This window comes from Labeo rohita, chromosome 5 (assembly GCF_022985175.1).
Source record: "Labeo rohita strain BAU-BD-2019 chromosome 5, IGBB_LRoh.1.0, whole genome shotgun sequence".
NCBI classification, from domain to species: Eukaryota; Metazoa; Chordata; class Actinopteri; order Cypriniformes; family Cyprinidae; genus Labeo; species Labeo rohita.
The window spans coordinates 2,408,815-2,422,366 of record NC_066873.1 but is presented as its reverse complement, the minus strand read 5'-3'; the positions used below and the strand labels follow the sequence as shown (position 1 = coordinate 2,422,366).

The following is a 13,552-nucleotide window of genomic DNA, read 5'->3' as shown; positions in this document are numbered from 1 at the left end:
ATTTGTGCTAGGAGCAAGGAAATTGCTGTAATTTGTACTACTGACCAAGTAATGACTGCATAAATGAACATACTTTAAAGAACTTGAACTTTTCTGTTTTGCAAATTCATTTTTTGATTGACCTTAGGAAATATTCTAATATTTTGAAATACTGCATTTTTGACTTTCATGAGCTGTTAGCTCTAATCATCAAAATTAAAACAACAAATCTTTGTTGTACTTTATTTTACTTTACATGTAATGAATCTAGAATATATCAAAGTTTCAGTTTTTGAAAGAAGTTACAAACAGAAAATAAACTTTTCACGATATTCTAATTTTTTGAGATGCACCTGTAGATTGTTTAGATTTTTTTATTCATTGTTTTGAACTCAAGACTCAAAAACTGTCATTTAAGGGTCACAAGGTGCACAAAACACAATATAGTATGTGTTCTCTTACAATATTTCTGAAGAAAATTGTTAGAAAAAAAAACATTTATCACTAATGAACATGAGCTGTACCCTAAATTCTAGAATGATTTTCAGCACCATTGTTTTAGTCTTCAGTGTCACGTGATCCTTTAGAAATCATTCTAATATACTGATTTGCTGCTCAAGAAACATTTCTGATTATTATCAATGTTGAAAACAGTTGTGCTTATTCATATTTTTGTCGATACCATGATAGTTTTAGTTGTTCAGTATTTGATGAATAGAAAGTTCAAAAGAACAGCATTTATTTGAAATAGAAACCTCTGTAACATTATAAAAGTAAATGAAAGGGAAAACTGACATCTCATATATTGCAATATTCATATATGAATCAGGCAGAAGTAACCAGGTTTATCAGCTTTACATTGTCATGACTGAAAAAAGAGATCTGCTCACACCAGTCTCAGTTACCATGTATGTTTTCTGGCTATAATCTCAAAAGAATGTGGGGCGAATTCACTAAACGTGTGCCATTTTTGCTATTTCAGCTCAAATTTACTATTTCATTCACAGTTGAGCTGACATTATCCAGTACGTCACTCATTTTACAAAAACATGAGAGTCCACACATTCACTGCATGATGTAGCCGATTAGAATGCAGTCAAAATGTAAGAAGATGTTGAAGAAAATGAGTTTTATAAGATACGGCATAGTCAAGCAATATCACACACCATATCAGCCGTGCAGTCTTGGTAAAGTACAGCAGATGGATCACGCACTCAGAATCACAAGATGGTGAACTGCATTTTTTTTTAGGGGGTGAGTGTTTGCATTTGCCTCATTTGCATAATTAAATTTGTGTGTGGAAATGAACAACAGCATTAGTGGACACAATTCATTCTTAGTGAATTCCTCCCTCAGTGTTCCTCTTGCTGTTGTTTTCTTATATATCTCGCGTCGTTCGTTCATTCAATGAATCTCTTTTCCAGGGTTGAGAGAAAAGAGTGGTCGCGGTTGAAGTCAAAAGAAAGGGTAAGATCCCTGCTAAAACACAAACAGCTGCATGCAGCTCGTCCTATTCAAATATTTTTCTTTAAATTACTCCAGAAACATTCGGGGCTCTCCTATGAGATTTGTTTTCCTTCTCTCTAATCAGTTGTGATTTGTGTTTAGAGTAGCAGTGGTGTGTGTTTGCAGCCCATGGGAGTCCATCAGGCAGTTGTTTTATGAAAGCATTGAAACTCATGGGCATTGTGAGCTTGTTCTGCCTGTAGGGCTCATGCTGCAGATACAAATCAGTGCGCTCGCACACAAACACACACACACACACACACACACACACACACACACACACATGTGCTCAGTGCTTTCTGTAGGTTTTCCTGGGAAATTAATATTTAAAGGATTAGTTCGCTTCCAGAATAAAAATTTCATGATAATTTGCTTACCCCATGTCATCCAAGATGTTTATGTCTTTCTGTTTTCAGTTGCAAAGAAACTAAGGTTTCCCAGCTGAAAAAAAAGTGCAGTAAAATAGACTTTATTTCAGTACACTTAGTACACCTCCAGAATGTACTTATTTTGTACTTAATATGCTAAATGTTATTCTTTAGTACTTCTTACGATAATCTTAAGAACATCTAAGTGTACTCAGCTGTGCTATTGTGGGATACCATGAATATGAAGTAAAATGTGCTTTATTATAATTACTCTGAAAAAATAATAAGTATTTAGGTACCACTTGAAGTAATTGGAACCATCTTTCATACATTAAAAATATAGCACTACCAAGTAAATAGTGAATTTTGGTACACCTTTAAACACATTCTAAAATGACACCTATTGTGTGCACTGTAAAAAACAAAAACACAATTTGTTGAGTCAGCTTAAAATATTTTGTTACCCTGCTGCCTTAAAATTTTAAGTTCAGTCAACTCAAATAAGTTCAGTCAACTTGAAATGTTAAGTTGTACTAAGTGAAAAATAAAGCAATTAAATGTGTTATTATTATTAAAATATGAAAAATGATAGGTAATAGTAGATTATGACGGAATTTTGATGACCCTGTCTGTCACAATGACGGACAGTGTTAAAGTCTAGCGCAACCTCTGCTTTAACCATATATCAAAGACAGTAGAAGTAATTATGAAATTGCATATTAAGATGTACTTAAGTCTTACTTAAGTGAGCCAAAAAAACACTCAAATTGCATTTAATATGAATATAAACTATAATACATTTTCATGCGATTGCAATTAGCATGCAGCTAACTGTTTTGAAACATCACATTCAGACAACACTTAAGTATATTGTTTGAAAGTTTATTCTTTCGATAGTAAGAACTTTTTTAAAAAGAATACTCAGGTGTACTTCTTTTGGGCAAGGATATTTATGGTTGCTCATCTCATAAACACAGTCATTCCGACAGGACCTGGGGGCAGCTTTAGCTCTGCGTCTCGTACACTTTTATTATTGGCTGTTAACCCCCTTAGGCCATGACAAATAATGCAATAACTGCATGTCTACATCTAAAGTGATGCAGGAAACAGTCTGTTACAATTTAATAAACACTGTCCCCTATATTTCCTTTTGACAGGACCGAAGTCGAGACAGCACAGGTTCACAGGGTGAGTTACGACCGTCTTTTTGCTCTGCACAGTTCAGCACTGAATACTGACAACGAGTAGAATGTTTTGTTGCATGTATTACAAACAGAGTCTGATGTATGTGTATTTGTTTTCTTGTAGGACGAGAAGAGCCAGTACGGAGTTACGAGACAGTTGCACAAGTGGAAGGTTAGATAACTCGACTGAGTCACCATATGTTGTGTCATTTATGCGCTGGCTCTGATCCAAATCCTTGTGAGATGCCTTGCGTTGTACGGCCTACATATACAGCATCCTAAATGAAATAAAAACCTCATACTGTATGTGATGCAATTCAAACACTCAACCACACAAACAGAGCAAATAACACACTGCTGAAAAGTTAACAATGAAAGTTTATTCTAATAGTTGACATTTGATGTGAAATCAGATATTTTAAATGTAACTACTCATACTTTTCAGTTTAAAAACCTCATTAGTTTTTGTGCGGAGAGTGTGATGTCTAAAAATGTGTTTTTCTGCATGTCGTGTTGTTGCTATTGTTTCTCTTCACTTCCATTTTTGGTCTAGTCTTCAAGTGTACTCATGTAGTCTCTCCCGTGCTTCTCATCCTTTTTAGTGCACTACGCGAGGCCCATCATTATTCTGGGCCCGGTGAAGGACAGAGTGAATGATGACCTGCTGTCTGAGTTCCCAGACAAGTTTGGCTCCTGTGTTCCTCGTAAGTATTCTTCAACTCTGTTGTCACTCTCAGATGTATATTGCTCACAAATGTGATAAGAGCCTTCCAAACAACGGCAAGCTCCAATCTGATTTGGCTTTATGCAATTTCTGGGAGTTCGGGTGCAAAGGTTTTTAATCAAAGTTTTAAGTAAGTTTGGAAGTTTTTGTAATTTTAGTTATTACAAAACATGTCTAATTCATTGAATTCATGAATTACTCATTATACAATATAAGCACAATTCATTGTAAGTGTTTTGTTTTTGTTGTTGTTTTTTAATACATTTTAGGGCTCAGTGAAATCTGTTTGAATTTTTCTGGATTCCACTGTAATTGTTCAATTAAATGTTAATAATCAAAAAACATGTCTTTAGATTAGATTAGAATCAACTGAAGCAATTTAAAAATTTTAATAATTGCATTGAATTTAATTATTACTTTTCTCTTTTTTTTTAATAATAATAAAAGAGCCCTTAATATGTTTAATTTTTTTTTAGAAATTCCCTGCTGTCTGTTTTAATTTTTCTGGATTTATTATGATTTATTACATGATTAAATGAAGGCATAAAACCTTAACTATTTTGTCGATCTCCTAAAATGTAACCCAATTAAAATTCACAGTTATATTTTTTTTGGCATACAAAGTGCTGCACGACAGTTGTGATATTTTTCAATTTGTAACAATTAAGTGATATTCCTTAAATTTAATACTTTCTATTACTGATAATATGAATGTGCAATAACGACAAAAAAATGTTTCAATATTTTCTGGAATTTTGTTGACAACTGTAATTAGACGGTGTTTTGCTGAGCGTGTAATTGTGCTGGTATTTTGGCAGGTTTAGGACTGTTGTGGACAGCTGACTCCCAAAGCTCCCAAATTATATTCTTCATATTCTGTGCAGTGTTTAGTTTGCAGGAGTCACAGAACTAAACTTTTCCATTAAGTTGATTTTTTACCTTTTATGGGCATTTTTACCTTTATAAGGCCAATTTTGTCTAACCTAATTAAATGTATGCATCATCTTTAGTGACAAATTCGTAAATTGAATCAATAAATTCAAATTGTAAGACACTATAGGACTGTTACCAAACAGAATCTGTGTTTGCAGTGCAGAGGTGGCATAGAATCTGCATCTGAAGTGGCATTTAGATGCATTTACACAGATAGTTTAAAGGAGAAGTCCACTTCCAAAACAAAGATTCATATATAAAGTACTCACCCCCTTGTCATCCAAGATGTTCATGTCTTTCTTTATTCAGTGGTAAAGAAATTATGTTTTTTGAGGAAAACATTTCAGGATTTTTCCTCCATATAATGGACTGATATGGTGCCCCGATTTTGAACTTCCAAAATGCAGTTTAAATGCGGCTTCAAACGATGTGAATCTTTGTTTTGGAAGTGGACTTCTCCTTTAATGCAGGACATAAATGCAGTTAACCTGCAATTACAAATGCATAAGTCATGTTTCGATGTTTAAACACAAGGTGTAGTACTGATATTTAAAATTATTTGGGGGAAAAAAAGAAAAAAATATACTTTAAATATAAACCTTAAATTGTTGGCAAATCACTGTTTGGGTGAGTCACTGAGTGATTCATTCAACCGATTCATTCAAACGGCTGATTGATTCAGTAACGAAACACTGTTGTGTGTTGCTCAGAGATGCAAAACAGTTCTGCTGTGGCTTTGTTTGGAACAATTTTCGTTGACGAAATACAGCAAAAACCAGGAACTTGTGTCTAAAATGTTAGTCAAGATTAACATCTTGTTTATTGGGCTGTTTTATAAAATCACATTTGCAATCGTACTGATATTTGGAGAAGAAAACTGTACACTTTGTGTGATATTACCTATATCAGATGAAATAAATATAAAAGACATATAAAAGTCATACAGAGACATTTTTGTCTGCTTATCTTGAATTTTGGAGTTCAAAATGTACAGTCATGTGAAAAAGTTAGGACACCCTATTGAATTTCATGGTGAATTTCATCGGGACATAATAAAAAATTATCTGGTCCTTGGCAGGTCTTAAAATTTAGAAAATAAATCCTCAGATAAACATCATCACATGTCATATCACACTGTGTCATAATTTATTTAACAAAAATAAAGCCAATATGGAAGGGCCATGTGTGACAATGTTAGGACACCCTATGAGTCAGTTGCCTGTAGATCCACTTTTAGCAGCAATAACTTGAATCATTCATTTTCTGTGTGACTTTATCAGTCTCTCACATCGTTCTGGAGGAATTTGGACCACTCTTCTTTTCAACGTTGCTCCAGTTTATTGAGGTTTGTGGGCATTTGCTTATGCACAGCTCTCAACACAGCATTTGAGTCAGGATGAGCTCTAGACATGGACTGGGCTATTGCAACACCTTGATTCTTTTCTTTTCAGTCATTCTGTTGTAGATTTGCTGGTGTGCTTGATTGTCCTGTTGCATGACCCAATTTTGGCCCAACTTTAGATGTCGGACAGATGCCCTCGCATTTGACTCTAGAATACTTTGATATACAGAGGAGTTGATGGCCAACTCAGTGACTGTGAGGTGCCCAGGTCCTGTGGCTACGAAACAAGCCCAAAATGATCAGCCCTCCTCCAGCATGCTTGTCTTTTGGTATGAGGTGTTTGTGCTGATATGCTCTTTAGGTTTTCACCAAACTTGGCGCTGTGCATTATGGCCAAACATCTCCACTTCGCTCTCGTCTGTTCAAAGGACATTATTCTAGAAGACTTGTGTTTTGTTCAGATGCAACTTTGCAAACCTAAACTGTGCTGCAATGCTGCAATGAAGCTTTCTTCTGCCAAGCCTTCCAAACATGACATTTTTGTCCCATATATTTCAAATGCTATTCTCATGAACTTTATCATGTAACATGTGAACTGAGGCCTGTAGAGTCTGAGGTGTAGTTCTTGGGTTGTCTGCCATTTCTCTGAGCTTTACACGGTCTGATCTTGGGGTGAATTTTCTGGGACGTCCACTCCTGGAAGGAGAGGTGTCTGTTTTGAATGTCTTCCACTTGTGAATAAACTTCAAATTGTTTGGAAATGGCCCTATTGCTCTTCTCAGATTAATGGCAGCAACAATTGCTTCTCTAAGATGATTGCTGATGTCTTACCTCCTTGGCATTGTGTTAACACACACCTGAAGGCTCCAGACCAGCAAACTGCCAAAGCTTATGCTTTTATAGAGGCGCTCAGACTTGCTGATGATCAGTTAATCAAAGGTATTTGATCTGCAGTGCTTGACCGTTATTTACCGTCTTAATTCCAATGTAAACAGTAAGGGTGTCCTAACTTTGTCACACATGGCTTTTCCATTTTGGCTTTATTTTTGTTCAGTATATAATGACACGGTGCAATTTGTCATGTGGTGTTGTTCATCTGAGGTTTTATTTTCAAAATAAGACCAGCCAAGCACCATTTTTTTTTTTTAAATGATGTCCTGATACAGAAAACCATGGAATTCAATAGGGTGTCCTAACTTTTTCACATGACTGTATTTAAAAAAAAAATAATAATACAATAAAATAATAATTCTAAATCATACAGTGTGAAATCCAACCCCTTGTTTCACAGAAAAGGCTTAAGCCTAGTCCTAGACTAAAATGTAAGTCTGAGCTGTTTCAACTGACAGAAACTTGCACTGACTGATCTTAAAATACATTAGTGCTCTCATGATGCACACCAGTAATGTTTTTTTTCTAAGCATGTTCATAAAAATGACTTAAATGTCCTAACTGAACTATGGCCTAATCCTAGCTTAGTCTAAGCCCTGTCTGTGAAACTGAGCCCAAATGTGCTCACTATAACCTACATCTTATAGTGTATGCGTGCACTCTGTGTGTGTGTGTGTGTGTGTGTGTGTGTGTGTGTGTGTGCTTTTGTTCAGTTTGGCTGATATACTCAATAATGTCAAGCTGCATTGTTTAATCAACAATTATGATATTATCGTAGACAATATATGTGGCACACTCCTAACTGATAATATTATTAGGTTGGCTTGAGAATGCTAGTAACTTGCTAATTATGCTAGAAAAATGCTAGTGACATGCTAAGCCCTTGCTAATCATGCTAGCAACATGCTAGCGACCTGCTAATCATGCTAGGAACATGTTAATAACTTGATAATCGTGCTAGAAACATGCTAGCAACTTACTAATCGTGTTAGAAACATGGTAGCGACTTGATAATCATTCTAGGAGCATGCTAAATACTTGGTAATCATGCTAGCAACATGCTAGTAACATGCTAATAATGCTAGAAACAGACTAGCAACAATATTAAAATTTCTTAAAGTAAAACCAAACTTTTATTTTGATGGGATGTCGTGAAGAAATTTGAGTTCCAGTGTGTATTGGATATGACAATAGTTTTGGTCAAGTAAAAAATGCTTGTGATGTGACGCTAAGAAAGGTTATGAAGATGAAGTTCATGTCCTCATAGAGTGTGACGGCAGATGCCGAAAACACCTCGAGCATCACATGTGCCTTAGTATGTGTGTAGATGATGAAACTGTGCTGCTCATTCACACAGAAACACACAGAACAAGCAGACTTTGTATTTACATACCAGTTTTTTGCGCTTTAGTATTCACAGACACTGGACCGTTTTGATTTAATTCATTATACAGCCCTGCTCTTCATTATTCCTCCAAAATCTACCAAATGTTGTGACATCCTGCATTTTACTGTCTGGATTCCACATTTATGGCCAAAATCCAATTCAGTTTGGAATCATAGGACACTATACATAAATAATCTGTCTTGCTCTCATCTTATTTCAGTAAATAATTAAAAATAATAATAATAAAAACAAAGCTGTCTTTAGATGCTTGCCCAAAATGTCTCTGCCAACAGCCTCCTCACTTACGATAAGCAGTAAACAACTCGAACGAAATGAGTCATTTTCAGCGCACCTGTCATGTGTAACTGATATTATATTTCCAAAATATTGTCATTGCTCTTCTCAGATACGACACGACCCAAGCGGGAGTATGAGGTGGATGGGCGGGACTACCATTTTGTGTCTTCGCGGGAACAGATGGAGAAGGACATTCAGAACCATCGTTTCATCGAGGCGGGCCAATACAACAGCCATCTGTACGGAACCAGCGTTCAGAGCGTCCGAGAGGTGGCCGAACAGGTTAGATCAAGTTTTTTTTTTTTGACAAAACAATGAACTTGTGTATCATTGATGCAGATCTTAATATTCATGTCTGTGTGTTTGTGAGCAGCAGGGCAAGCACTGTATTCTGGATGTGTCCGCAAATGCGGTTCGTAGGCTACAGGCTGCACAGCTCCACCCGATCGCCATCTTCGTACGGCCCAAATCACTGGAGAACGTCCTGTACGTAACGGCAAATAATGCTCAAATGCTTCAAGTTAACATGAATGCAAAATGCCCCTATTTAACAATGTCTCATTAAGACAAAATGTAAATTTAGATGAAACTGACAGCTGATGGGACCTCTGCTCTTTTATCCAGAGAGATCAACACACGTCTGACTGAGGAACAAGCCAGGAAAGGTATGGACCGCGCTATTAAACTGGAACAAGATTTCCTGGAGTGCTTCTCTGGTAAGAAATTTTCACACATCGCGTGACTCCAAATTAATAATTACTAGGCTATGCCTACTGTAACTCCTGTGGAGTTTTATTATTTACCATGACTTTTTTCATGTCTAGAAATCACACTTTTATAGTTTAGTCATGGCAATTCTCTAAATAGTTTATTTCTTGAAGGAATTCGACGCCCTTGATGCTGATGTTAATAGATTGGACATTGTTAACATCCTTGGTCTTTGTGCAACTAGGTCTGTTACACATGCTACTGCTGCAGAGCAAGTACAGACTTGCTACTGCCAATAGATACACAGAGGTGCTGCTGTGAGCATGTAAAATATGTTCCTGCTGCTGCTGCATTAAAAAGGCATAAACAAATCATGTAGCAGATCTAGACAGGTGGAGCTGTGGGAGATGGAGGGTTTTCAGAAGAACTCTCAGCGATCTAAGGCTGTGTTTACACGTAGTCAAACGTTTACACATATCCGCGAAAAACGCTGCATTACATATGCCAGGCCAGGAGTTGGTGTGCTGTTTGTTCGTTCTAGTTGGACGTGGATGAGACCAGGAGCCAGACCCATAATATTTAGAAATGGCCACGCCAACTCATATGGGCAAAATAAGGTGGATACATAAACATTGCATTAATACAACAGTTTATGCTAATTTTTTACATACAGTCTAAAAAATGTGCAAAATTATACAGTTGTACCCTGACAGGGACTCCTTTGTACCTTACCTAGTACTAAAAGATGCTAATGAGCACCTTTCAGGGGTAGATAAGGCACAAAGTTGTCCTTTTTAAAAGGTACTGTTTTTGCAGTTTTCTGACAGTGTTGCACTGGTACAACACACCCTGTTGAAAAATTCAGCATATGCTGGTACGGTATGTTTTGAAGCATGGCTGCTGGTTTGAGCTGGTTTAAGATGGTCATGTGCTGGTCCTGAGCAGGAGCTAGTTGCTTAGGACCAGCACATGACCAGCTAAGAACCAGCTTAAACCAGCAGCCATGCTTCAAAGCATACCGTACCAGCATATGCTGGATTTTTCAACCGGGTGTATACCTGCTTTATACAACTTTTAATTTCACACAGAAATTAGTTCTGCTTGCGCTGCAAAAATGATGCCCATTCAAGGTGCATCTGTTCACATGATTTATTCGGGTAAATGGCGCAAAGATTTATTTTCTGCCGTTCTCTCTCCGTGTCGCAGCGATCGTGGAGGGCGACAGCTTCGAGGAGGTTTACCACAAGGTGAAAACTGTGATCGAGGAGCAGTCAGGGCCTTATATCTGGATTCCCACCAGGGAGCGTCTGTGAGAGTCCACCCAGAGCCGAACCACCTCGCCCAGTCACCATTTGGCCTGCCTGCCCTGGACTGAGGAGCTCCGACTCGTCGAGCTCACGAGAAACAGACAGAGAGAGAGAGGGAGAGATGGAGAGAGCGAAAGCGAGGGAGAGAAGTCACAGAGACGCCGGCAAATGATGGAGCGGAACAGCAACAGGAGCTGGCCACACCGCATCTGCCTCTCTTACCCTCCTCCGTTTCCTAGCTTTGTAACTTCCTGCTTTTTCTCTGCCTTTCTCTCGGTCCTTCTCTGTTTCTTTCTGGCTTTCTCTCTGAATAACGTCCTTTCACGCAGGACTGGTGAGCTGTTTTTACTCTGTCACGAACTGGGATGCTACAAGGAAATTTTGTATATTGTCCGATTCCCTCTCGCTCTCTCCGGAGAGAGACGAGCGACCGCCTTGGCTTTTACTGGAATGAGACGTTTCGAGAGCTGTTCCTGATTAAAGGAGCTCGATTTACAATACTAAAGGCGAATCGAACTGAAATACGAAAGTATATTTATCAGTATCAATAATGCGCTGAATTCTTCAATATCAAAGATATTACGACTACTCAGAGACTGACGTTCACTCACACTTATCAGCATCAAGGGCGTCGAATTCCTTTCAGAAATTTGAAGTGCTTGACGCGTGCTTCCCGAAAGCCAGGAAGCGCCGAGCCGGCGACTCTAAAACGTTTGCCTCAGTCCTTCGAATGTTCCCCTCAAATAGTTCGCAGCTAGTTCAGCACACCGAATGGGTGATTAAGGAAGGGAAACGGCAAGACGCAGACTGCGACTTGGGCTCTGCGCACCACAGAAAGCCACACGCTCTATATTCCGGGGGCTGTTTTCTGTTGATTTTCTCGCGCTTACACGTAAACATGCACAGTTAGACACACGCCAACATAGATTTTGTAACGTTTGCCTTCTTCTATCTGGATCTTCTTGCAACAGCCAGATTGATGTTTTCCTTTGAGCTGAAATTTATTTGCTCGGCTGGATTATTTCCCCGAGCGCCGCGGCTCTCAAACACAATGACTCCAGGCTGCTCTTTAATGTGCAATATCGGGCTCTTCCATAATCTTCTCGTAATGGAACGAATTTTAGCCATGCTTAGATCTTGAAATTATCAAACCGCTTCAAATGTAATACGTTTGCCTTTTTTTTTTTTACATGCCCGTTGGATTTCAGTTCGATTTAGATCACACTTGTGACGAGTGGCTACGTTCACACCGCAATCCAGTTGAACTAAATATCTATATAAAATTATTTATTTATTTAAATGCATTTCTAAATATATATATATATTCAGAAATTATATTGGGAGTATTTATTAATTATTTATTTATTATTTATGAACACCTCGCCATCATGCCGTCGGATTTGTTTTCACTGTCCTCTGTCTTTTCCTCAGCTAAGGTAAATCAAGTATCATATTCTGATGAGTAGTAGCTTATTTTGATGAAATATATCTTAAAAATGATTTAAATCTTAAACATTTCATTGTATAATAGTAGATGTTTTGTTAGTGGCCTTTCTTTCGTGTCACAGCTCAGGATAGTTGCTAGTGAAGGCTTTGGGATGGTCAGAAAATACAACGCAAACTCACGGCAAATTCATAACTGTTTTGGTGAATCGGTGGCTAATTCGTATGAGTTTGTACGGTTTAGGGTTAAAGCTTCATGCTTTTTTCTAAAAACCGTACGTTTTTGTACAAAATGCAACGTGTGAATTCATACTAAATCGCCACCTTAAACTAGTTATGTTTTCTCATGAGATCAGGTTGGAAAAACAGGAACGTCAAGACGGATCGGAGTTGAATTCAGTGTTATTTTTCCCCATTCGGCTGCAATGTGAACGTAGCCTTGTGAACTGGCCTCAGCCCGTCTCTGAACTCTCCGAACACACACACTTACACACTTACACACTTACACACACACGAATACTATCAGGAAAACGATGTATTGTATGATGTTTTTTTATGCTGTGTATCAGATTCTAATTAACTCTTGTAATCAAACCAATGAGGCTACATTGATGCATCTCAATGGCCGGTCAGTGGACATCATCGCAGCAGTTAATTGGCGGGTCGATGATGTTGCCGTCACCGAAGTGAAGAGGAGCAGGACTTAATGATGCTGGAGTTTTATTGGAATACGATCGTGGGTTCAGTATGTTTGATGAGGTAAATTAATGGCTGTAATGCCAGAGAATAATCAGCTTAGCTAGCTAAGTCCAACAATCTAAGCCTGCCTTCAACTAATTAGAGCGAAACTCCCTTCTCAGAGCGAAACGCTCATTTGTAAACAGTTTTACCCAGAATTCTGCGCGGGTTGACAAAGCGCCCACTTCAACCCTGGCCGACATGAGAACGGCAGAATGATAAATTGGCTTTTTTACCCTTTTGTGCCGTGACAGCGATGCAGTAAAAATCGATACGGTGCTTTGAGCTCAGAGGGCGTCATATTCAAAGTCTAAAGTGAGGATGAAAACCACGGTTCGTCCAGGGGTTTGCATTTGATTTCGAGAGATTTCCTGTAAATCAATGCCATGAACATTACTATGGTGATTTATGGAAACACACTTTGATTGAGACTGTTGTAATCGAAAAAAAAAAACTGGCACCGTTTGTGTCAGGCCAAAAAAAAAAAAAAAAAAAAAAAAAAAAAGAGTCTGCTAAGATGAAGTGAAACACATTTGCACTTATTAAAGGGAAGATTTGATCAGACGTGATGAACGGCAGAAGGTTTGCGCCGGAGAGCTGAGGAATACAGAGCGGTCTGGTGGCTTGTTTACTTTCACTTATTTTCTTTTGACTTTTTGCGTTTGAATTTCGATATTTAAGTGTGTTTGGAGTGCAGTGACCGTTCTTTTCTTGCCGTTATTTTTATTTAAAGATTTTATATAAT

At 37.9% G+C, this 13,552-nt stretch overlaps 1 protein-coding gene across 5 annotated transcripts in view; it reads left to right on the top strand.

The window, feature by feature from the left end:
- LOC127165109 (disks large homolog 4) overlaps positions 1–13,135 on the top strand; it is a 177,234-nt gene extending 164,099 nt beyond the window's left edge. For all 5 annotated transcript variants that reach the window (XM_051109426.1, XM_051109425.1, XM_051109424.1 and 2 more), the window contains 8 exons: positions 1,404–1,446; positions 3,011–3,041; positions 3,162–3,209; positions 3,640–3,741; positions 8,721–8,893; positions 8,985–9,097; positions 9,236–9,327; positions 10,526–13,135. In XM_051109426.1, coding sequence (XP_050965383.1) covers positions 1,404–1,446; positions 3,011–3,041; positions 3,162–3,209; positions 3,640–3,741; positions 8,721–8,893; positions 8,985–9,097; positions 9,236–9,327; positions 10,526–10,632 — 709 coding nt within the window. In that variant the 3' untranslated portion in view covers positions 10,633–13,135. The remainder of the gene's footprint in view (positions 1–1,403; positions 1,447–3,010; positions 3,042–3,161; positions 3,210–3,639; positions 3,742–8,720; positions 8,894–8,984; positions 9,098–9,235; positions 9,328–10,525) is intronic.
- Positions 13,136–13,552: the final 417 nt, after the last annotated feature.